Genomic DNA, 24889 nt, shown 5'->3' on the forward strand with positions numbered 1-24889 from the left:
GCTTGCAAGTTCTGTCTTCCACAAAACACTAGAAGACCAGATCAGCCAAATTTTTTGCCCTTTATAACATGGTTATTTTTTTCTTACAGTTTCCAGTAACATGTTCATTTCCATCTGAGACGTCACCAGAATGACCTTTACCATCTATGTTTCTACTCACATTCTGTTCATGATTATTTATGTATTCTTGAAGAAGATACAGACTGTCTCTAGATTCTAGCAAGGGTTCAGAAAGAAAAGAGGAGAGTTTGAGAATACATAAATAATCATGAACAGAATGTTAGTAGAAATATGGATGTTAAAGATCTTTCTGGTGAGGTTCAGAAGGCAACTGCTTTCACAGCAATTCAGGCTTTTCCTAATATGCATCTCAGAAACTCTAGCCTCTACTCACTACCCAGTTGCAAAGCCCCTTCCACATTTTTAGTTATTTACTACAGAAGCATCCTACTTCTTGGTACCAGGATCAGAGAGGAAAAGGAAGGAATGACCTCTGTTTAAAAAGATAAAATCATATATGTGAATAGGAAAAAGATCCAATTAGTAACCCCAGAAACTATATCAGCATTAAAAAAGTCATAAAACTGAAAGTATAAACTCTGGAATGAACAAAGTTAAAGACTTAATAAACTGGAAGAGAGAACTAAGAATTATACCCAGGATGCAGCATAAAGAAAAAAATTGAAAAAGTTGTTGAGATATGGTGTTCTTCAAGAATCCTTGTTTCGTAAAATTTTAATGGGATTCTAGCAAAATAGAGGAATATTATAGCAGCATATTCAAAGAGATAATGCCTGAGAAATTTTAATGTGTATAAATAAAAATCAATAGGGAAAACACTAGTCTACAGTTTACCAATCCAAGAAAAGTTAGGAAAGGAGGAGAAATGAAGCCGTGAGAAATTGCTGATGAACGTAAACCATGGAATAAAATGGTGAGTGTAACTCCAAATACATTATAGTGACAGTAAATGTAAAAGGAGTACATGATTCTGATTAAATTAAAAATCAAATTATTAGCTTGCATATAAAAAGATCAGTTATATGCTCTTTATAGGAGACACTGACACACACATACACACATTGCCACACCCATGCATACCTACTACCCTAAAACAGAACATTGAAAAAGAAAAAAAGGAAAAGAGATATGCCAGGCTATATGGACCAAAAAAGAGCTGGTATAACAGTATCGCTCAAAATACAAGATGAAGCAAAAGCATTAACATGAATAAAGAATATGTATGAAAAGAGTATAAAAATTATAAATTTATGTATACTTAACGCAGACAAGCTGTAAAACACACACACACACAAAAAACCTACAGAAACTCAGAATTACAAAATAAAGTTGACAAACTCATTATCATAATGGCAGAATTTAACACCTCTCTTAGAAACTACTTATTTGGAGAATATATAACAGAGGATTTGAATAACACATATAGCATGATTTTGAACGTATATGTCTCTGTATCCAAAAGAGAACCCAACAGAGAATGCATTCAACATTTTAAATGTATAAAATTTACTATATACTTTCAGTCATAAAGAATCACAGTGATTCACATATCATCTGCTCACTATGTAATTAAATTAGAAATGAAGTATTATAAATAGTAATGGAAACCCTGAAAAAATAAAAAGCCTAAACAATGAATGGATTAAAAAATAATTCACAAAGAAATTATAAAATGTATTAACTGAATGATGATTAAAAAAACTAAATTACTAAAAAAAAAAAATAAAAAATTTATGAGATGTAGCTAAAGCAGTACCTAGAAGTTATGAATAGTCTTAAATGTATTTATTATAAGTAAATGAGCTAGCATTTAATCTAAGAAGCTAGATGAAGAACTCAAAAGAAGAGTAAGAAGGTTGAAGCAATGAAAGTATAAAAACAACACATTAATCTAGGAAAAACATTAATGGAGATAATTTTAAAAATCTATTCCTTTGAAAGCTAGTAAACTAGTCAAGTCTCTAGAAAGTTTGAGCAAGATAGATATATTGGGTTGGCCCAAAAGTAACATCTCATGGGAAAACCCGAATGAAGTTTTTGGCCAGTCCAATACGTACGTAGATTAATGCGTGATTCTTATCATGGAATACTACTATACAGCAACTAGACTGAGTGAATCGGGCCTGCATGTATCAGTATACAGAAATCACAAAAACATATGTTAAGGAAAAGAATAAAGTTGCTGAATGATAAAAATTTCTGTTTTATTTATTCATTGGATAAAGTTTTATGTTATATATAAAAATGTGTGTGTGTGTGTGTGTGTGTGCGCGCGTGCATTAGTGTGTTGCGGGTATTTATGTAACAAAATTACCTATTAACATTCTATTTCTTAAAAAAATGGAAGCATACGGCAAAATGTTAGCATTTAAAAACCTTTTAAGCAATAAAATAATATACATATGCTTGAAGTCTCTTTTTCACCTTTCCTATATCCCATTCTCTTCCTTTCATCCACAGAGGTATCCGTTATCCTGAAGTCAGTATCGTTTTGTTTTATTTTACTTTTCCAACTCGTTTTATACCTCTGCATTTCGGAAAAACTCCCACTGTCACAAAGTAGTTTCTCTTTTCCCATTTTAGGAAACTATAACTCCTCCTTTGACAATTTTGTTTTCTAGTAGTTTCTTTTACATGACAAAGGAATGATTTCATTCTTTGGAAAGACTTAGCCAACCAAATGAATACTGACATTTAGACCCAAGGCCAAAAAGAAATCAGTGTCTTCCTAGCACCAGTTATGCTGTGGACATGTAAAGCATAAAAGTGGAAAATACAGTCACCATTCACTACAGATCTTTAGAGTACCTACTGGCTCATTTGGCTAGCATGGGAGGAATTATGGAGAAATATGAAAGGCATTGCCCAATCCTTTCTGAAAAAAGATGGCTTTTTGTACAAATATATACTCCATCCCCCCAATTCTTACATGTTGCTTTTGTGGAATAAAAGTTGAATATATGTATTATACATATTATATATATTTTTCCATTCAATATATCATAGTAATTAATTACCATAAAGAGGATTAGTTTTCTCATAAAGGTAGCCTATGAATAGCTTTGTTTCTGAAATAAAATAAGATTTTCATCCTCAGTATCTTTGCTGTACTTTTGAAAATGTTTCATCTTAATTACATCATTAAATGCAGGTTGATTGATGATTATACAGATCTTACCAGCTGGTAAAGACCAATATCAGAAAGTCTTAATTGCCTTTTGTACATTCTGGATCAGACAACTGGGTCCTTTTATAGTTTATCAGTTCCTAAATTTTCTAAAATTTAATAAATTGACTTTCTCAATGATACATTATACTTGAGCATCCTGAGGGGGAAAAACATTTATTGACCATTTCCACATGGCAAGCATCTCCTCTATGAGTTACAATTGACAAATTAGTTATTTTCAGCTTTTCTTTACCTCCTATTATTTCTTCTTTTCAAATTTGAGGGACTTTTGTATATCTTTATTGGCTCAAAAACTCACAGTTGCACTGCCCAACTATGTTTTTTGCCCCTTTTATTATGGAATTGTTGCTATTTAAAAGAAATTTCACACAAGCATGTAATTATTCCCAAATACATCACACCAATATCCCATTTTTTGCAAGATGAATAAAACTAGTATATCCCAGAACCTGTGAATAGTAGACTGTGAAGATATGACTATATCTAAAACACTTTAGTCAAACTGATGTCTTATTGCCACCCACTGAAATTCCATTTGTGCTGTGTTCTACCTCTTCAGGTTTAAAATTTGCAGTCATTACCAATCTATGTAAAATTTCTATATTCTTAGAAAAGCTCACAAATTCAGACATTTTTTTTAGTACACATTTAGCCAGGCGTTAAAAGTAATATAAAACTAACACAAGGTATAACCATTTACCACAGGAATTTGGATTTGTTGAGCTATGTATAAACATACCAGCATAATTCCTGATGTTGCAAAGCAGCATATGAGCCAATGTCTAATGAAATCAAATGCTCGTGCATTATTAAAAAAAAAACAATTAATTTGAGCTGGAATGGTCAAGGACAGCTTTGTGAAATTTCTAGGAGAGTAGAACCCAAGTGGCTACCTAGTCTGTGGATATGTAGAGACCAAGGGTAGTTGATAATTGTACGTAGAAACATGAGTGTATCTTGTTCGGGAAACAGTGGAGTGTCTGACCTAGCTAAAGAAAAGGTTCTACACTGGGAAATAGTGAAGAGAAAACTGATTACTGGAGCAGGTTGCATTGTGGAGGATCTTCTATGACCTAAGAAGATAAATGTAGAGCAAAGTTTATTAATATATTCATTTATTAATTCATTCATTAATAGGGTTCCTCCCAAAGGATCTCCCAGGTCAAATAAATGTGGAAAATACTGTGTTTTCTGTACTGTGGGTCTTCTCTAAGACATTAATATGTTAATGGGCATTTTGATTTCTGAAAAGAAAATACAGCATTTCCCAAACCTATGTGATCATGGAACCCCTTCTAGGAAAACAATGCGTGGATCAAGTATTCAACATGTATTGGTACTAATCTCAGTCTACAAACTGATATATGTAAGATATGTACTGTTCTATACTTTTAAATAACTCATTTGATTTCTAGTTTAATCTTTTGTTCCCAGATTGGCAGAAATTCAAGATCGGTTTTCTCCATGAGTGTGTCCATGTGCTGGAGTCTTCTAGTGCCAAGGAGTTAGGAGGTTATGGAGCGGGGAGACGACATGTAACTTATCCTCTGTGTCATCTGTGTATGCTGGGCATCTGCTGAGATGTCCTAATTCCTATCTGGTCCCAGGGAATTGGTCTGTACAACTGTTGCTGAGACGTGTCATTCAATTCCAGTGGCTTTGTTCCTTCCATACCATTCTCAGATTGATGGGAATAACTTCACTGATGTGTTCCATGTTGAGGTACAAGAAATTCTGCATGAATGTACAACACCCCATCTTTCTTAGACATGTCATTTAGTTGTTCTGTGAGGGCTTCCTGATTCCTCTTGGTTTCTGTTCAGGAAATGGGTCACATGTTCCATACATCGAATGGTTTTGGGCTTTTCCCATGAGGTTTCCACCTAAATCTTTACTCTGTGCCATGAATTGTTTTGTTTTGTTTGAAATAAATTTTCAAAACTGATAAGCAACAAAGAGCTCTTTTCCCCTCATATTCTTCTGTAACTTCTGTTCCCTGAGGAAATGGTCTAGCTGTCTCTTAAGACAGCTTAAGACAGGGAGAAGGGTAGAGGCAAGAAATATCTGAGGAAAAAAAATCAATTATTGTTTCAGAGATATTTTCTACCACACTTCCTAACACCCCTTGGGAAGTGCTGTTCTGAAGAACGGAGGGTTGAAAGTGGATGAATAAAGGGAGGTGTGTGGTAGTAATGCTGTCGAGTTATGATTTTCATGTCTGGTAGATTACAGGAATAGCCCTCAGTAAATAATGAATAACTCATTGTCTTTGTGGTCTTTTGTGGAGTCCTCTCCTACATTGACTCTTGAAAAGCCTCTCGTGCTGTTGGGAACTCTTCTTCCACCATGTGAAGAAGACTGGCTAGCTTGTTGAAGACAATGGGGGTCGACCCAGAGCCAACAGCAACCAGCAGACATGTAAGTCAGCTCCAGGTGAGCTGCCAGCTGACTGCAGGGTGCGTAAGTGATCTTAGTTGAGACCCAGACTGCCAGATGAGCCACCACCAGTGTTAATATGAATCATAAGCAAATAAAATGGTTGTCTAACCCACTTTTATTAATATAAAAATGTACAGTAAAATACAAAAAACATAATATGGCAGGAATAGAAGATAGAGGAGATATTTTGTGGGAAGATTTTCTCAAATATGCATACATGGGATCAAGACAAAGAAAACTCAAATGGGATGAGCTGCGACCTTGTAAGGTCTTAACTTTCATTCAGTGATCTACAGTGTTTTCGTGGTTTAAGGTGCCTCATGTATATCCTTCTGCCAGGAAATTCATTTATTTCTGGACAGGATCTGAGGATTTAATCCAGACTGAACAAAATCATGCACATGTTTCGTGAAAAGAGTTCTCAAAGAGATATTTCTTTTAAGCTCTTTATTGGAATATACTTGCTTTACCTTGTTGTGCCAGTTTTTGCTGTACAACAAAGTGAATCAACTGTATTTATACACATGCTCCCATATCCCCTCCCTCCCGTGACTCCTTCCCAACCCTTCCTATCCCAGCCCTCTAAGTTGTCACCCATCATCTAGTTGATCTCCCTGTGCTATGCAGCAGCTTTCCCCTAGCTATCTATTTTACATTTGGTAGTGTATATATGTCAATGCTACTCTCTCACTTCGTCCCAACTTCCCCTTCACCCCCCACCCCGTGTCCTCAAATCCGTTCTCTACATCTGCATCTTTATTCTTTCCCTGTCACTGGGTTCATCAGTACCATTTTTTTAGATTCCATATATATGAGTTAGCATACAGTATTTGTTTTTCTCTTTCTGGCTTACTTCGCTCTGTATGACAGACTCTAGGTCCATCCACCTCACTACAAATAAATCAGTTTCATTCCTTTTTATGGCTGAGTAATATTTCATTGTATATGTGTGCCACATCTTCTTTATCCATTCATCTGTTGGTGGGCATTTAGGTTGCTTCCATGTCCTGACTATTGTAAATAGTGCTGCAGTGAACACTGTGGTACATGTTTCTTTTTGGATTATGGTTTTCTCAGGGTATATGCCCAAGAGTGGGATTGCTGGCTCATATGCTAGTTCTATTTTTAGTTTTTTAAGGAACCTCCATACTGTTCTCCATAGTGGCTGTACCAACTTACATTCCCACCAACAGTGCAGGAGGGTTCCCTTTTCTCTGTATCCTCTCCATCATTTGCTGTTTTTAGATTTTGTGATGATGGCCATTCTGACCGGTGTGAGGTGATACCTCATTGTGGTTTTGACTTGCATTCCTCTGATGATGAGTGATGTTGAGCATCTTTTCATGTGTTCGTTAGCCATCTGCATGTCTTCTTTGGAGAAATATCTATTTAGGTTTCCTGCCCATTTTTGGATTGGGTTATTTGCTTTTTTTGATATTGAGCTGCATGAGCTGCTGGTATATTTTGGAGATTAATCCTTTGTCCGTTGCTTTGTTGGCAAATATTTTCTCCCATTCTGAGCGCTGTCTTCTTGTCTTGTGTTTGTTTTTAGTTTTTGTTTTTTTGGCGCATGGCCTTAGTTGCTCTGCAGCGTGTGGTATCTTCCTGGGGCAGGGATTGAACCCGTGTCCCCTGTGTTGGCAGGCGGATTCTTAACCACTGCGCCACCTAAGAAATCCCTTCTTGTCTTGTTTATGGTTTCTTTTGCTGTGCAAATGGTACCTAAGTTTCATTAGGTCCGATTTGTTTATTTTTTATTTTATTTCCATTATTCTAGGAGGTGGATCAAAAAGGATCTTGCTTTGATTTATGTCATAGAGTGTTCTGCCTGTGTTTTCCTCTAAGAGTTTTATAGTGTCTGGCCTTACATTTAGGTCGTTAATCCATTTTGAGTTTATTTTTGTGTATGGTGTTAGGAAGTGTTCTAATTTCATTCTTTTACATGTAGCTGTCCAATTTTCCCAGCTCCACTTATTGAAGAGGCTGTCTTTTCTCCATTGTATATTCTTGCCTCCTTTGGTGCTCATATGTGCGTGGGTTTATCTGTGGGCTCTCTATTCTGTTCATTGATCTATGTTTCGATTTTTGTGCCAGTACCATACTGTCTTGATCACTGTAGCCTTTAGTACCGTTTGAAGTCAGGGAGCCTGATTCCTCTGGCTCCATCTTTCCTTCTCAAGATTGCTTTGACTATTTGGGGGCAAGACTGAACCAGGAAGAAATAGAATATATGAACAGACCAATGACAAGCACTGAAATTGAGATGGTGATTAAAAATCTCCCAAGAAACAAAAGTCCAGGGCCAGATGGCTTCACAGGTGAATTCTATCAAACATTTAGAGAAGAGCTAACACCTGTGCTTCTCAAACTCTTCCAGAATATAGTAGAAGGAGGAACACTCCCAAACTCATTCTACGAGGCCACCATCGCCCTGATACCAAAACCAGAAAAAGATGTCACCCAAAAAAGAAAATTTCAGGCCAATATCACTGATGAATATAGATGTAAAAATCCTCAAAAAAATACGAGCAAACAGAATCCAAGAGCACATTAAAAAGATCATATACCATGAATGCAAGTATTCCATGAATACCCTGGAATGCAAGGATTCTTCACTACACGCAAATCAATCAATGTGATACATATTCACAAACTGAGGGATAAAAACCATATGATCATCTCAATAGATGCAGAAAAAGCCTTTAATAAAATTCAAATGAGGTATTATAGGAAATACACAAAAAGGAAGGGTCAGGTGTGATTATGGGGAATTCTAATCTTCAGTGACTTTGAAAATTGTAGACAGGTCGCTAAAGAGAGGAAAAGGAAGGGTCAAGTGTGATTATGGAGATTATAACCTTCGGGGACTTAGAAAATTGTAGACACGTCGCTGGGTGGACCCATGCTAGGCGGGGTCTTGGCATCATCCTGCAGTTGTGCCTTTTTGTAAATCACTATCTCTCTCACTGGCTTGGATTCAAGAGGTTGTTCTGTTGTCACTGATGAAATGAAAAACAAACAGTTATCTAAGGATAAGCATCTTCTCAGATACTAGGCTCATCTCAATGCCTGATTAAATGGCTTTTCCTAACGGTTTCCTCAAAGCAGTGAGGTAAATGTCATAAAACCAAGAAATGTGAAAAATATGAAGGAACTCATGACACATGTCCTCAGGTTCTGAATCTAAATGCTGCCGCATAAAATGGACTGCTATCAGTTAGCTGTGATTAGCTAGGCTCAGTTAGAACTAGCTCTGATCTCATGGAAACTTCTACTGGCCCCATTAATTGCTTTTTTACAAATTTATTTTACATCCATTGTTTTATTTAATCTTTTCAATAATCCTAAGATTTAGACATTATTTTTATTCACATTTTAGAGACGAAGAAACTGAAACTGAGCTAGAATAACTGGCTGAAGTTAACGCAGCTGGTAAGTAGAGGCACATGAGGTTATAGTCTGGAAAGGCTGTTTGACGTGAAGTCAAGTCCTTTTTCTCTCAGTGATGCTGGTTCTTTTCAACCTATTTCAAAGACACGGGGTACCTGTGGTACGTCAGGAACCACTGACCAGAAAAAGGAGAGAGAGGGGAATAAACCAAGCAGTGCTCTGGGCCTCTCACTCTGGTTTCAACCAGAGCACATGTGATACATATATCAGTCCCATTTAAAGTTTTGTTTGAAAAACCAAATGCTGTATTATACCGTGATGTCTCCTAATGCTGTGCTTGCAACTTCTTGCAGTTAGATCTGTCTCATCCTTTCTTTGCTCTCACAACAGTGTGAAACCTCACCTGACCTGGAGCACATGGAAATCGTTGCCCTTGGGATGTGCTTTAGGCTCCAGGACAGCACAGTCTAAGGATCTGCCGTGACCCCTGGCAGCCTTGCTGTCTTTCTCATCAAGGCCAGTTAAATTATTCACAGTACCTGCAGCCTTCTCACGGCTATCAGTGATATCACTACTATCACAACTCATTGGGCTCTCTTCAAAGAGGGAAGTGATATCTTCTCCAAATATCTTGAGGCAGTTTTCAATGAGAAATTGTACAAAAGAAATCTGTTACACAAAAGGGCAAAAAACAAGGTATTATTTTACCTATGGCATAGTGGTAAATCACACTTCATATATGAATCTTGGCTCTAACAAAAAAGCAAAATAATCCTGAGAGAAATTCAGACTTGATTAAAAAAAAAATATATATATATATACACACACACATACATATTTATAAACCAGTTTTCTCTAAGAAATAACCAATACTTTCAAGAGGACTTTGGGCACAGATTTTAAAATTCTTTCAATCAGTGGGCTAAAGTTATAATTTGTGGGCTAGTTTAAATAGCGAACATTTTTGTATTGATGGTTACGTCTTTAATACTAGGATAATTTTCAAGTAACCCACATAGAATGTTTGGGGCCAAGGTGTATATTCTCTTATTAAATTTTATTTATTTTTATTTAAAAATGTTTCCAGTTTTATTGAGATATAATTTATATATAACATCTTATTAAAATTTATAAAGTATCCAATACAGAAAAACTTGTGTGGTTTACTTCAGTTAAGAAATATCTGAAATATGGGAAGCAGAGATTTCAGTGGTTTTTTGTGAAAGAAGGAAGCAGCTGGAGAGAAAACATGTCTGCTTGTCTAACTGCATTGCCTTGCCTCATGCTTGCTCTGGGTAAGCTTGGGGGAAGAGCTGTGATCCTATTAGGCATGTTGTGGCTCTGTTAGGATGTTCTGAAATCTTTTACTAGTTTCTTCATCCTGTAGTGGAGGTGAAATAGTAGCCAAGTATTTTTCTGAACGAGCCAGCGGGAGGCCAGCATGTGTGGAGCCACAGGTGCTCACGTTGCCCGAGCCACCTAGGATGTGCCAGCGGTGACCGGAGCCGCAAGGAGTTGGCATCACTATGTAATGATGAAACCATGGCTTGGAAACTTTGCCCAAGTTTACACATCCTTCAGTGATTAGGCTGAGAGTTGAACCTTGGCTCTTAGACTTCAAAACCCAGATTCTTTTCTATAATATCATCCTACTCTCATCTTTCTATTGTTTGGGACTCCTAGATGGAAAAGGAGAAGTGACTCAACTGCTCTCAGCTTCCCGCTTAATAGCCCACCTTCCCATATCCCACCAGAGAAGGACTCTGCCACTCCAGGGGAGTGTAATTAAAATGTGCACTTTAAAAAACTGGTCCATCAGAGTTAATACCACAAACTTCAGGTTCAAAGTGGGGACTCCTTCCCATAAGGCATAAAAATGAGAGATCTTATTACCTTTTTTCTGAAGTCGTTTTCTAATGCTGAGCTGCCAGAATGAGGTGGGCAAAGAATGCTTGGGGCTATACACACTGATAAATTGTGAGCTGTCATCTGGTTGGATGAGGAATTCTGCTCAATGTTGCGTAACACTCCAAAAAGGTATTGCAAGAGAACTACATTAGCTCTTGGCAGCTGGCCTAAAAGACTAAAGGCAGAAGAATGCATTTCTAAATAAAACAAGTCATTTTGCTTAGGAAGTGGAAATACAAAGACAGAAAATAGAGGACTTCTTTGTATACTATGTACACATTCCACTCTCACAGAGTTGCAGGCGTGAATGCATACAAAAATGTTTCATTGAATTTAATTCCTGATCCAGATAAGAACTCCTCTGGTTAGTTATGTGTTTGACAAAGTTAAAATCATATACCCCTGGCAGATTGGTCCTTTAGCATCTCTTTTTAGACCAGTGGATTTCATCTCCAGCAGTTTCATGTATTTAGAAGGTATAAAATGGTCAAGGATTCCATATTAATAAGATTAGGAGAAAAACATGAATTCAATATCAGCAGTAAGGCATGTGTCTATTTTTTATACTGGCTGCCATGGTTAGGATCAAGTGGAACCCTTTGACATTGGTCATTATTTTAGTGGACAAAGCTGTAAACTATAAGCTAATATTTTCCTGAGAGTATGTTGGTTGCATTTTTGAGGTGTGAACATGGTTGAGTAATTATTGCATCATTACCTCTGGGCTGCAGCTATTTTCTCCTCCTCGTTCCCCTGGTCAGTAACACCAAGCCATTTATCATAGAGACTGGCCGAAAATATACTTCCTTGGATATTTCGAAGAAAATCCTTACATGGGTAAAAATATATATATTAATCTTAAGTTAAATATGTTGGAGAAATTACAGAGAAAACATTTAGTTGAAAAATTGAGTTCAATGCCCATTTCCTTCACAACTACACAAACTGTGATCCACACAGAGCTTGGCTCTGATTCTCCATAGACTTGCACATCCAGAAGCATTGCTTGGATTTTCTGCAACTGAAATTAGAAGCATAAAAGTAGAGTCTGGGCTGTAGAGAGAGTGAAGCTAAAGCCCCTTCTATCACCTGGAACTTACTCTTTGTGTACATGTTAGCACAGTAGTACAAACTGACAAGGTCTGGTGATAGCTCATCCTAAATCATATTAGTTTTTTGAAAAGAAATGCACATACCCATTTTGCTTGTTTACTTTAGACACAGTGCTTGCTCTTAATTCAAGCAAGAGAAGTTCTGAAACAAAAAAATAACCAAAAAACACACTCCCACATGCTCTTGCATCTTAAGAGAGAACTGGGCTTTCTGACTTGAGGTATGTGTGCTCCTTGGGAAAAAACTACTCTAATAATAGTTTCAGTCTTCCTTTTTTTTTATAACTATATAAAAGTTTGTTCTGCAGACTTCTAAGCAGCAGGTGTTGAAATATATCAAAATCCCCAGTGGGTAACTACATGTTACCTCTTACACCTCCTTGAATGGAACACATCCTCCTAAAAAAAGGAAATTAAAAATTTAGATATATAGCAGCTTCAGGCCTCTGAGTATCAGGCTAGTGATATGCAAATGTAAGTTTCCCAAGTGGAGGCCTGGAAAATTTGTCCCTTTAGAGGGCTGAGGAACAAGTCTTAATATCATAGAATTGGGCCCATTAAAATTTATGAAGTTGTAATCTTCTGTGCAAGACTGAGGGGAAATTATTGCATTGCCTTGCTAGTTTCAAAGGCACACCTTGCTTCCACTGATCTTAATATATAGCCCGACTTCTCTTAGTAGTAGTTTGTCCAGGAAGTGCTTCTAGGCAACTATCATGATTATAATCCAGTAACTGTCCACTTGTTCTGATACTTATTGAGCTACTCTTTGTGCCAGACACTCTGCTGAGTACTGGGGATAGAGCAGTGAAGACAATGGACAAAGTCTCAGTTCTCTCAAACCTTCACTGTGTTATTGGTATACAATACCCACTCACGGTCTTTAAGTTCTTCACTGTTTCCTACGGAGTGACCCCAGTGTCTTTGGAGAGAAGCAGCACTCCAGCTTTGGCTGGTTCTGGGAGTCTGGGAGGGTGCAGCAGGGCCTTTGCCTCATGTGTACCAAACTGCATGCACTTGGAGTGTGTGTCTCCTCTCTTTCCTGGACCCTGTGCTGCAGAGTCCACTGGTGGGGCTGAGTGTCATTAAGCCAGAACATGACCCATGCAGAACATGCCTAGGGTATTTGCTGTTGGACCTCTGTTTACAGAAAGTTTAATGGCAAGCTCGGTACGGTACGCATGATACATTCATTTCTGATTGAGGCCAACTCTCTGGTTAGTTTGACACGTGGCATCATCAAGGTCAAGGTTGCAAAGTCTGATCCTCCACCAAGGTCCGTCAACTTTAGGAAGAGAAAACTTTGGGAATGTCTAAGAACTGTACCCATGAGTAGCCACCCTCTTGCTAGTCTGTGCTTATAACACGGAAATAGGTAAGAGCCTACTAACTCTTGCTAGAAAATCAAGTCAATTCCATGTGTGTACCTTACAGAGGGCAACACTTAGCTTGCTGTTTGCCTACCTAGTGTGTATTATTATGGTGCGAGTGTAGTAGCGGTCAACTCTAAGTCATTTCTAAACTGTTGCTCTTTATCATATAATCGAATTATGACCGAACAGTAATAGGGGACAGGGAAAGACCACATGTTACTGAGTTCCTAAGATACTTTTAATAACCTGTTTACTACATTAACATATTTTTGTTCAGAGCTACTAACAAGTAGAATGTAACTAGACACTTGTAATTCAGCTGTATCATTTCAAACTCAATCTATTTTTGTATGAATCTATTGAATTTTCAGAATTCCAAACTGATTTTGACTGCTGCACCCACTTTAAAAGTCAGATTTATAGGAAAAGGCACGTGGGTAGGAGCTGGTTACCATGTAACTATAACCGCAGGTGGTGGGTTAAACATAACAAGTATTAACAAAGGATGCCAAAGGTGGTACAAGGAGGAAAAAGGAGGAACAAAGGGTGGAGTCATCCCTACACTAACTTTAAAGTAAAAGGCATTGAGAGACAGGGGAAGGAAGATGAAATGGTCAGCGATTTCAGTGGCCTCACTGAGCATTTTTTGATTTATGGTAAGGCAAATGTTTACTTACTGTGGTAAACTTCTGTAACTGTTTCCAAAAGCTTAATATGAATTTTCTTTAATATGAACTTTGCCTTCATTAGTGGCGAGGAAGTCATTACAAGCAGGAGGCTTGTTTTGGTAAACACTCTGTGTGTATAAGTGTGTGTTTTGAAATTTATTATTTTTATTCTTTTGCATAGAGTGTTCAGGAGTAAATGGGGGAGGGTGTTGTGTGATGAAAAAGGAAAGTATATGTAACATGTGGGGCTTTTAACACCCAAAGTAGCTTCCTCCAATTCTGACTTGGTGAAGTTTTCTTTTTTTAAGAACTTTTATTGAGATATAGTTAACATACAATAAACTGCATATATTTAGAGTGTACAATTTGGTATTTTTTTTCTTAGTAATGTATATATGGCAGTCCCAATCTCCCAGTTCATTCCCCCCCAACCCTCCCCACTTGGTGTCCATATGTTTGTTCTCTACATCTGTGTCTCTATTTTTGCCTTGCAAACCAGTTGATTTGTACCATTTTTCTATATTCCGCATATATATGTTAATATACGATATTTGTTTTTTCTTTCTGACTCATTTCACTCTGTATGACAGTCTCTAGGTCCATCCACGTCTCTACAAATGTCCCCGTTTTGTTGCTTTTTACAGCTGCGTAATATTCCATTGTATCTATGTACCACATCTTTTTTTTTTTTTATATTCAAATTGTTGTTTTATTTTTTATTTATTTATTTATTTATTATTTTTGGGGGGGTACACCAGGTTTAATCATCTGTTTTTATACACATATACCCGTATTCCCTCCCTTCCTTGACTCCCTGTACCACATCTTTTTTATCCCTTCATCTGTTGATGGACATTTAGGTTGCTTCCATGTCCTGGCTATTGAAAATAGTGCTGCAGTGAACATTGGAGTGCATGTGTCTTTTTGAATTATGGTGCCCTCTGGGTATATGCCCAGTAGTGGGATTGCTGGGTCATATGGAACTCTATTTTTAGTTTTGCAAGGAACCTCCCAACTGTTCTCCATAGTGGCTGTATCAATTTACATTCCCACCAACAGTTCAAGAGCATTCCCTTCTCTCCACACCCTCTCCACCATCTACTGTTTTTAGATTTTCTGATGATCCCCATTCTAACCGGTGAAGTGAGTGAAGTGTTTTTATATTACGCCTGTTAGGGTTCTTGGGCAGGCATGATGCAGGACCAGTCATATAGCTTCAGAGTTACTCTGTGTGGATAATGCTAGAAATTTCCCTACCTTGAAGACGGATGCTGCCACAAGAACGGATTCCTCATCCAAGTTCACTTTGTCCCCAGAGTTTATCTTCTCCTTTAGGGCTCTGCATGATTTTATACCACCTGGTTTACTGAAGATGCCTTCTGTGAGTGGCCCTTTTTGATTGATAAAGTAAAGTATATCCTATAGAGAAAAAAAAAAGAAAACTGTGCAGCATTTCATATCTACAAGCTCAGAGCACAAGCTTGCCCCCTTTTTGACAGAGCTGAGGTGTATGAGGGTACAGTGCTAGAGCTGCAAGGACTGGAGTCAATTTGAAAGTTTTTTTCAGTGTCTCTAAATATATTTTCTACCCAACAATCCATTTTACATTCATACACTGAAACATTTTACACACTTCCTTAATCAGATTTTCCTTTTTAGTAAATTTACACTGTCAAACTTCTCTGCTTTGAGGCATTAGTAGAATCATCCTCTCCTCCTCCACTGTTCCTTTCTCAGTATTACCTAATATAGATGCTCCTTCCTAAGTGTAGAAATCTTTTTCCATACTCATTTCCCATTTGTTTTTTCTTTTTTCCGTGACTGTACACCCCATTTCTACTTCCGGTATTTCCTCCCCTCTCTTAAAACAGGCTCGAAACCCTTCTCCTCCTTCTCTGATCACATTCCCTTCCCATCAGTCTTTCATTTCCTTTTGCTGTGTCTTCAGGTCCTGTACTTACAGGGTAGAGAGATAACAGATGTTGGAGTCAGGTAATCCAAGCACTCTGAACTCTGTTATGCTACTCATCTGCTGTGTGACTATGGGCACAGCACATACTTTATTGAGGCTTTTTTATTTTTCATTTATGAAGTGGGGATGGTAATTATCATAGTTAGCCCCAAATTTGCTGTGAAAGGTGCAAGGACTGGGGTAGGAGCTAGCATGTACCTATTAATAGCGTGATAAATTTCTTCATAGATAGCGTAAGAATCCCTGCATCTAGGACAGTGCTTGGAGGGATAGTGGACCGTGAACAGATGTTAACACTGACAATTCAATACACTACTTTGAGATAACAGAGGCCAAACTCTGTGACTTTCATTTGACACATTCTGTCAGGATTAAATGATTCGTATTTGCCAGAGGATATCTTTATGCTTAAGCATGTGAATTACAAATGAAATCTCTGTGAGATGTTTTGAGTGGTAAGGTGGAGTAGACTCAGCTGAAGGAGACTTGAGACTTGTATGGAGTTCAAGGAAGGAGATGAGACTATGAGGATGAGGTGGGTTTTCAGAGATTCATATGCACAGAGCCCGTTACAGTTGATCTGACCAGGTGCAGGTGGGTCTTTGCTGAAACCAGTGGAATGGCCAAGAGCATCTTTTCCTTGTTGTATTTGCCTTATGACTCTGCGCTCCCTAAATCAGATCCTATTCTTTGAAATAGTGTTAACAAAACTTCTCAGTCAGAGCCAGGGGCTGTCTAATGACGTCTCCATTTGAGGGTGGATTTGGATGAGAACACTTGATCTCTCAGAGCTCCCCTCCTCAGGAGGGCTGCAGAAGCCCAAAATGAGACCTACTCGGATTGGGGTGGGCAGGCTGTCATCATCGCACACATCCTCCAGAGAAACTCCGAAGAGCAGTTTTGGCTTTGTGGGCGGTGGGGCTGGGCCCTGGCTGTCCCGGCGAGTCCTGAAGCTCCGCCAGAAGGCCCAGTTTTTGGCAGAACTCTTCTTGACTGTCTTTTGGCCTGCATCTAAGGAAGAAGTGAGATTATTACGAATAGCAGTGTAGTTTATTTAACCTGATTTCCACGGTTTACATTTTACAGCATATTCATTGCAGTGGCCGGAAGAGAGAAAAACTGAGTCATTTGTTGTACAGAATTTCCCACATTCTGAAATTGGCTACTTGCATCCTTGTGGTGTTCATGTGTTCTTCTTCAACGTATCCTGCAACCCAGTATTTAAACTTAGAGGCTTGATTAGACTCAGGACTGATTCTCCCAGTGACAGTGTTCCCCAGACAGTGCTATCTACTGCCTCTTAACTGTGTCCTGAGGCACTTAACCTGTATTATACAAATTTCCTGATGTTAAGTGTTATCAGTGGATTCAGGTATCAGATCTCATTTTAAAAGCCAAAAAGATTTGGTATTCAAATCAAGCAGAGTTTGGTAATCATTTACTTTTGTAGTAGGTTTCTTCCCACTCTTAGATTTCCTGTTTGGCTGAGTACCCAACCATGGTCAACTTTCTCCCGTCAAAAGGATCTGCCTGTCATGACACATCCTGCCTGACCCCACTTCTCAGCCAGCTTCTGGACCTCTCTTCTGAGTGGCCACAACCCTCTGGCAGCTCTATAGATGACTTTCTGCAGTCAAGGTCCTTGGGAAGCAGTCATTAAATGCTGGCTATATGGTAAGATGCCAGGTGGCCATCTTCCTGTAACACCCTACCCAGCTACCCAGGCCCCTGTCAAAGGAAAGCTGAAGACAGGCTTTTAAAGAAAAAGTGATCATCAATGAAAAGCTGAGTTCAAAATTTCTACTGCCTAACTGTGAGTATTTTCTGGATATTTGCTTAAGTAACCTGTTTAACATTTACTTAAAAAACCTGCTTAAATAACCAACTAAAAAAGTCAACAGAGGTGCCAAGTTGTAGGAAAATAAACAGATGAGCAACATTTTACCAAATATCCTTAAACGCCCATCCACTTGGCTTTCCTGAGACATAGTGAGTGCATCACCATGTCCACTCATGTGGACGGAGCACTTCTGGTTCTGGATGAGAGAACCAGAAGGCTCCTGTTCTGCCAGCTAGTTGGATAAGTTACTTTAAACTCTTTGAGCTTTGGTTTGCTCAAATTTAACATAAATGATGCTACCTACACTTCATTGAACTACATAATGTAATGTACTACTCAACACAAGACATGGCTCATAGCAGCCTTAGCAGAGGTAATTCCCCCCCCCCCCCCCCCCAGGGAGCCTAAGGCAGCCTAGACATCAGTCTCCTCCCTGCAAAGCAGACCCCACCCCATTCTTCAGTTGAGTTTGCAGCCTGCAGATGTGCAGTCATGAACGAATGCCACCAGTCCACCTTAGGCTCTTCCTGCCCTGGCATGTATACCTCCATCATTTTAAAAGGAGAGAATGAAGAAAGCAAATACATTCTTAAATCCAGGAGGAGATTTTTCTACCTTAACATGTACAGAAATTTAAGATACATGGTTAGATAGGTTGAGTTGTTTTATGCAACCTGGTTTCCCTATTCTTAACCTGACTGTATTATTTTTAAAGCTATCCAAATGTACTCATGTATTACAACTGTATTCATTCACTGTTCAGCTTTAATAAGAATACTCCTAAGAAGAGTGCTCTATCCCTTGCTATAAAGCTATATATCCAGCTACTCTATGAGCATAGACAGAAAGCAAAATAGACATTGAGTCCTATACTTTCTCAAAGATACTTTCAGGCTTAGTTGGACCTCTCATAATGTACATTAAAGTTCATGTTGCCTCTGTGACCAATCAAAATATATGCTATAGCCATGAAAAATATGGAGACTAGTAAACAAGCTAACCTTACAACCTCATCTTTCTTACACAGTCTTGGCAAGATGTAGTTTAGTGTTTCCTGATGCTCAGATTAGGGTTTGAATATTAAAAAAATATATAATTTTTGAAACTTTTTGCTTACAGAATAACAATCATAACAATAAAAATACTTTAAGTAGGAATTCTATTCTGGCCCCAGTACTTCCCAGATTAATTAAGAACATTTTATTCAGAGAAAGAAATATCAGTGGGACAATATTGGAATGGTAGGGGGAGAAAATTGCAAGAGGGAAGATTTTTAAAAACCCCAGCCATAAACGTTCAGTTCCAGTCACAACCTGGGTCTGAAGCAAACGTGGAAATGAGACTGCTGTGGGGGTAGAATTAAGAGTTCAATTCTAACCAGAACCCCCAGAGCCACTTCAGCCTAAGTCCAGAATAGATTTGAAGTCTTTTCTAAGCCATACAGTCATCTAACCACCTCCTGTGAAGGCACGAGATGCTAGACACAACATGGGGAACATGTGTTCCCAGGCCATAAGAAGCTCATACTCTAATAAGACACACAGATGTGTACAGATGTAATTATATGTAGGCAGTGCTCTGGGGATACAGAGAAGGGAGATGTGTACCTGGAGGAATTAAAAAAAAAAAAACAAAACCAAAAAACCAAAAGCCAAAACCTTCCTGGAAGTGAGTTGGATCTTGATTTCAGACCTTTGGTGTTTCTCTGAGCTTGATTCTGTGGGTATTGGGGCCTGCCTATACGGTTCCCTTAACCCCACATGGAGAATCGGCTGTATGTCATGAGTTTGTTTACAGCAGGAGAGACAAGAGCCAAGGGAAGACACTTACAGGAAAGGAAGGGGCTCACCTTTCCCCTGCTGATTCCTGGCTTGGTTCCTGGCTGTGTGCTTGGGTTTCAGGATAAACCGGCCTTGGATCTCTTGGGACTCCTGCTGCAGTGGGAAGGCCTCCTGGAGGGCAGAAGGAGAGGTGGAGTCCTCCGATCCCCGCTGCAGGAGCACAGTAGCTGGAAGATGGCTCATTTTAATTCCATAGGGATGTTCATGCCCTATGTGGAGAAAAATCTACATATAGATTCAGGCTGATATGATGGGTACAGTCAAACCTACCTTACCGTGAGCAAGTGCCCCACACTGGTGTGGCTGCTGTTCTTCTGGGGCTTCTGGGTAGAGAAGGCTGTACTTTCTGAGTAGGATGTGCACTGTCATGGGGGACACCCTGCAAAAAGCAGGTGCCCAAGCAAATGAGTTTAAATAGTAAAGAGAAGAATGTTTTGAGACACCTTGCTTGGTTTGGAATGTATATATCCATCCCTGCATTGCACAATGTTGACTTTTGTTGTGTTTTCCATCTGAGAATATTGAAGGCCTTCTAGTTTCTGCCTTGACACTCACTAGATTGTACATCTCAGGCAAGCCTTACGTTCTTCCTTTGAAATGCTCACCCTCACATAGACTGATAAGGAGCAAAGTAAATATATGAATAAACATTGGTGCTTAATATTTTTAAAATGATTGGACTATATACGTTAAGAATTGCTATGATCACTGTTCTCTCACACATGTCAGTTTAACACACAGATTTTTCATTTCCTTTTGTCAGTTCAACAGCCAGAGCTATTCCAGAGCAGCGGGGTGGGTTGCCTTTATGTTTCCCTCCCATTGCTGCCTTCCCTCCGTGGGGGGGGTTCCTGCGAGGCAGTGATCAGAGGCAAGGCTGCGTGGTGGTGGAAACCCGGAAGCAAAGTGCAAACCAGTGTTTACAGAGTGGAAAACCGCACCAGAAATCCTCAGGAGTTGCCTGCCAAGTGATTTGTTTTGCTCTTTCATGCTTTACATTGCTTCCTCTCCATAGAATGCCCAAAGACCCTGTGTTGTGACGTGGATTTCATTTTTTAAGAATAGAAGGAAAGTTCCTTTTCTTTTGTTTCTGATTTATTATTGAATGTAACTTGGGGAGCTCTTGCTTTTGCTTTTCATCTAACATAAGTGCAATGTCAGCGTTCTGTTCAGAGCAAGAATCACAGTGACTTTCATCCTTTAAAGCAAAAGAAGCTTCCATGACAGCAATAAAATGCAACCAAATCACCAGGATAACCAGGAGCTAATCCGTAACTGTGAGTTGAGAGCAGGTTAGGAAATGCATTCAGGGTGACTGCTGAGGTAGCATCATGAAGGCCAGGCTCTTAGGAGTCCTTAGAGCCAGCCACGGTGCGTGAAGCTGTTCTAAGCCTAAAGATTGTCATTTACATGGTTTTGTTTAAATGAATGCATTTCATTAAAATAAATATATTTAAGTATTCGATTTTTTTCACCTTATTGCTGGTGGACTTTTACAAAAATGTCAACATTAAAAAAGAAAAACACATGAAATAGGTGAGGGGAGTTTGTCCTCAGCTTGGTGCTTGATGACTCCATGTATTTCTGAGACTGGGAATATACATATCATAGAAAAAGCTCAGTTGATTAGATTTTCTAGATCACTTGAAAACGTTCTTCAGGTCACTTGAAAGAGTAAAAGTCTCACAGGATTATTGAACAGATTAAAAAAAGAAAAAAGAGGGAATGCTCTAAGATTTCTAGCAGAAATCATTGTCACCGTTACTGTATTGCAAGTTCTGCTACAGGTTTTGTCCTTTCCTTTGTTTTATTCCCTCCTTTTTTTACTGACCACACTGAACAGACTTGCTGATCTAAGAAAAGCAAGTCTTTCCTAGCTTTAGAAAAGCTAGATTATTTTTAGCTATTATTATATTATTATTATTTCTAACTATTATATAATAACTATTGTAGGAAAGATGGAATCTACGTATCAAAAACCTCAAGAGCAATGCTGGTAAACAGCTTGAGAAACAGCAAAGTACAGGTGGTTTAGTCAGTGAAGACTTGAAGAATCTGAGTGTGATTATCTCATTCTCTTTATGATGCTGAGAAAAGTTTTGGGCACAGAGCAGATTATTAAATAAATGTACTCGGGTACAGAGGCATGGCTGGATTTTAGAAGAGTCTCACAAAATAGAGACTGCTTAGTAGTTAGGAAATGGATCAGAGGACTTCAAGACTGGAATATGAAAAGTATAGGGAAGGTGGGAAGGAGTCGCAGGAGGGAGAGGATATGGGGATATATGTATAAATACAGCTGATTCACTTTGTTGTACAGCAAAACTGGCACAACAGTGTGAAGCAATTATATTCCAATAAAGAGCTTAAGAAAAGAAAAGTAATGTATGAGAAAAAGAAATTCCAGTTTGTGTTGCTTTCATACCTAAGTAAGTAAGTACGTAGGGAGGTAAATCAGTGTTTTCAAGACAAGTCTGATTGTCAAGTGAAAAAAGTAAAGAAGAAAAATTCCCATTTCTCTCCCCAGCTAGACCGTAAGTTGCTGAATGAAGAGATGTTATTAGTGCTCAGGATAGAGTAAGTGCTTGGAATTAGTTAATAAATGTATGAATAAATATTGCATGAGATTTTCATTTTTAAGGGTATTTAAGTTCAAGACTGATCAGCTATTACTTTGAGACTTTAGAGTTACAGTTTTGAACCCAATCAACCCCATCTTAGGTTTTCCCTGACACTTACCGATGAGTGGGTATGAGGCCTCTTTCTTACCAGAACTGGCCCACAGCTGGTAATCTTTCTCAGAGCCCTTGGAGACAAAAAGAACTGTGTGTCACAGCAAATCTTCCCAGTAGGTACTTGAAGAACCCATTTCCTTAGCACTTTTATACTTCCAAAGAGAAAGAATTTGGGCCAGTATAAATGCTATGTGGTGCATGGGGGTGGCTACAATTTTTGAGTTAACAATGCTGATTTCAGCATCTCCTGTCTCTTTCACAGCCTCCAGTGGACCTTCTGAGATTCTTGTCCTTTTTGGTAAAGGGTGGGGATCTATGGTACCACAGTGCAATTAGCCCCTCACTTTGTGGGCAGCCCATGGCATAAAAAAAATCGCAGTAATGCCCCTTCGCTGTGGAGGAGAAGTCTAATCTCAGGAGTCCTGCTTTCTGCTGTCTCTAGATTCCTTGGAGAATGTTGGCTTTTGGCTTCGAATATCCCAGCCCAGACAAGCATGTTGTCCAGAGAGCCACACACTCTGCCATGACCATTCCTGAGCAAAGTACAACTTGAAAGGCATCATAAGCTCAGCAACCATGAGCAAAAGGAGACAGATGCCCAAGAGGCTTTGAGTAGATGGCAGAATCAAGTCAGCCCACTGGCTCTGATGTAGATGAGTGCCATTCAAGGGAGAGAAGGGAGAAGGACTGTAGCCTAGAGAGTGTCAGATGCAGAAAACAATCACTGCCTAGGAATATTGGATATCCCATTTGAAACAAGCCTAAATTATAAAAAATGCTGAATTAAAGAGTCCTCCAGGAGAGGATAAAGCAAAAAAATGTTTGAAATAGAGTTGTTGGTGATAGGTACTATGCTTGCCCTTGACTTCTGATTAAAAACCATGGCCTTGCCATGAAGGAGGCAAGGTCCCAGGTAGTGGAAGCAGTTACACACACACACACACACACACACACACACACACACACACACAGCTAAACCTGCTCAAAATTGTATTGCAAATAAGAAGTGAAAGCTAATAAAAAATCTTTTCTTTTAAGGTAAAGATTGAAAAAACTGTGTTGGAATCCCTTAAATCAGGCATACACATATAATAACAAATAACCCCAATTCTTCATTAAAATAGAAATTTTTTCTTGTCTAGTGAGATTGATCACTTTAAGCAAAGGAAAATTACAAAAATGAAATAAAATGAGCTGTAACATTAATGAGTCTCCCCAGCCTTATCCCTAAAACCACTCTCTTGTAAGATTTAATTCTTATTCAGGACATACATATCAAATAGGTTAGAAATCAATGCAGAGGGGTACTTCACCCAGTGCATATAAATTCAATTTTATTTATAATGTATTATTAAATTCCATTTTTACAGAATCAACGCTTTCTTATATCAAATTCTGGCTGCCCTGAGTTTTTAAGGGGCTTTATTACACCACTGAGTCAGACAAAACTTAAATACAAACATTTTAATTATGTCATTTCACAATAGCAAGACATTTTCGCATTTATGTATATATATATATATAAATATATATTCATATTTGTATATATAAATTTTATATAAGGAGCCGTGCTTTACAAGTGCTTTTTTCAATTCTGTCCATCTGAATGTCCCTCTCCCTCTCTTTTCCCCTATGCACCCTCATCCCCATAGCCATCTCTTTCACCAAAAAATTCTTACAAGCCATAACAGTCCTATCCAAACATAAAGGAGAGGGAGTTGCAGGAGGGAGGGAATATGGGGATATGTGTATAAATACAGCTGGTTGACTTTGGTGTACCTCAAAAACTGGTACAAGAGTGTAAAGCAATTATATTCCAATAAAGAGCTTTAACAAATAAAATAATCAAAATATCAAAAAAAAAAAAAGGAACAGACACTTGAAAGCAAAACAAGATGAAAGTGATGTGTACACAGATGCCCCCAGATCCATGGTCTTACTCAGAACTTATCTTCTTTACCAGTTCACAGGTGGCATTAGCCATCTAGTTCTCAGGACCTGCATCAAGGGGATGTAGTGTCTAGCCAGGTGGTCTTTATGTCAAATTTACAACAAAACGTATCATTTAGGATTTCTGATGCTGAGATTGAGTCCTCAGGTGGCAATCAGGATAAATAGGGATGGGACTAGAGGAATCAGGAATGAAGATACAGAAAGAACAGTCCTAGAGAGGAGGAGATGTTTAGAATCTTATAATATTTTATTGTCTATATATATAATATAGACAATAAAAAGCACATGTTTTCATTAGCACTCTAAAATTATAGCCCGATTTCATTATGCTGTGACTTTCAACTCACACAAAATTTAAAATGAGAATACAAGAATAACATGCATAGGCTAATAATATAGCTTTGCTGCCTTCAACTTCTAAATTTAGGGGACAAAATATGACTTACA

General features: G+C 38.4%; 1 protein-coding gene across 1 annotated transcript in view; it reads right to left on the minus strand.

The window, feature by feature from the left end:
* Window positions 1-8345: 8345 nt before the first annotated feature.
* Window positions 8346-24889, minus strand: part of LOC130844445 (rho GTPase-activating protein 20-like) — a 36360-nt gene continuing 19816 nt past the window's right edge. The window contains exons 7-14 of the mRNA XM_057720689.1: window positions 22494-22560; window positions 19763-19963; window positions 16909-17084; window positions 15359-15520; window positions 11667-11776; window positions 10934-11123; window positions 9580-9709; window positions 8346-8649 (exon numbers count right to left, since the gene is read on the minus strand). Of these exons, the coding sequence (XP_057576672.1) occupies window positions 8519-8649; window positions 9580-9709; window positions 10934-11123; window positions 11667-11776; window positions 15359-15520; window positions 16909-17084; window positions 19763-19963; window positions 22494-22560 (1167 nt within the window). The 3' untranslated portion in view covers window positions 8346-8518. The remainder of the gene's footprint in view (window positions 8650-9579; window positions 9710-10933; window positions 11124-11666; window positions 11777-15358; window positions 15521-16908; window positions 17085-19762; window positions 19964-22493; window positions 22561-24889) is intronic.

This window comes from Hippopotamus amphibius, chromosome 2 (assembly GCF_030028045.1).
Source record: "Hippopotamus amphibius kiboko isolate mHipAmp2 chromosome 2, mHipAmp2.hap2, whole genome shotgun sequence".
Classification (NCBI taxonomy): domain Eukaryota; kingdom Metazoa; phylum Chordata; class Mammalia; order Artiodactyla; family Hippopotamidae; genus Hippopotamus; species Hippopotamus amphibius.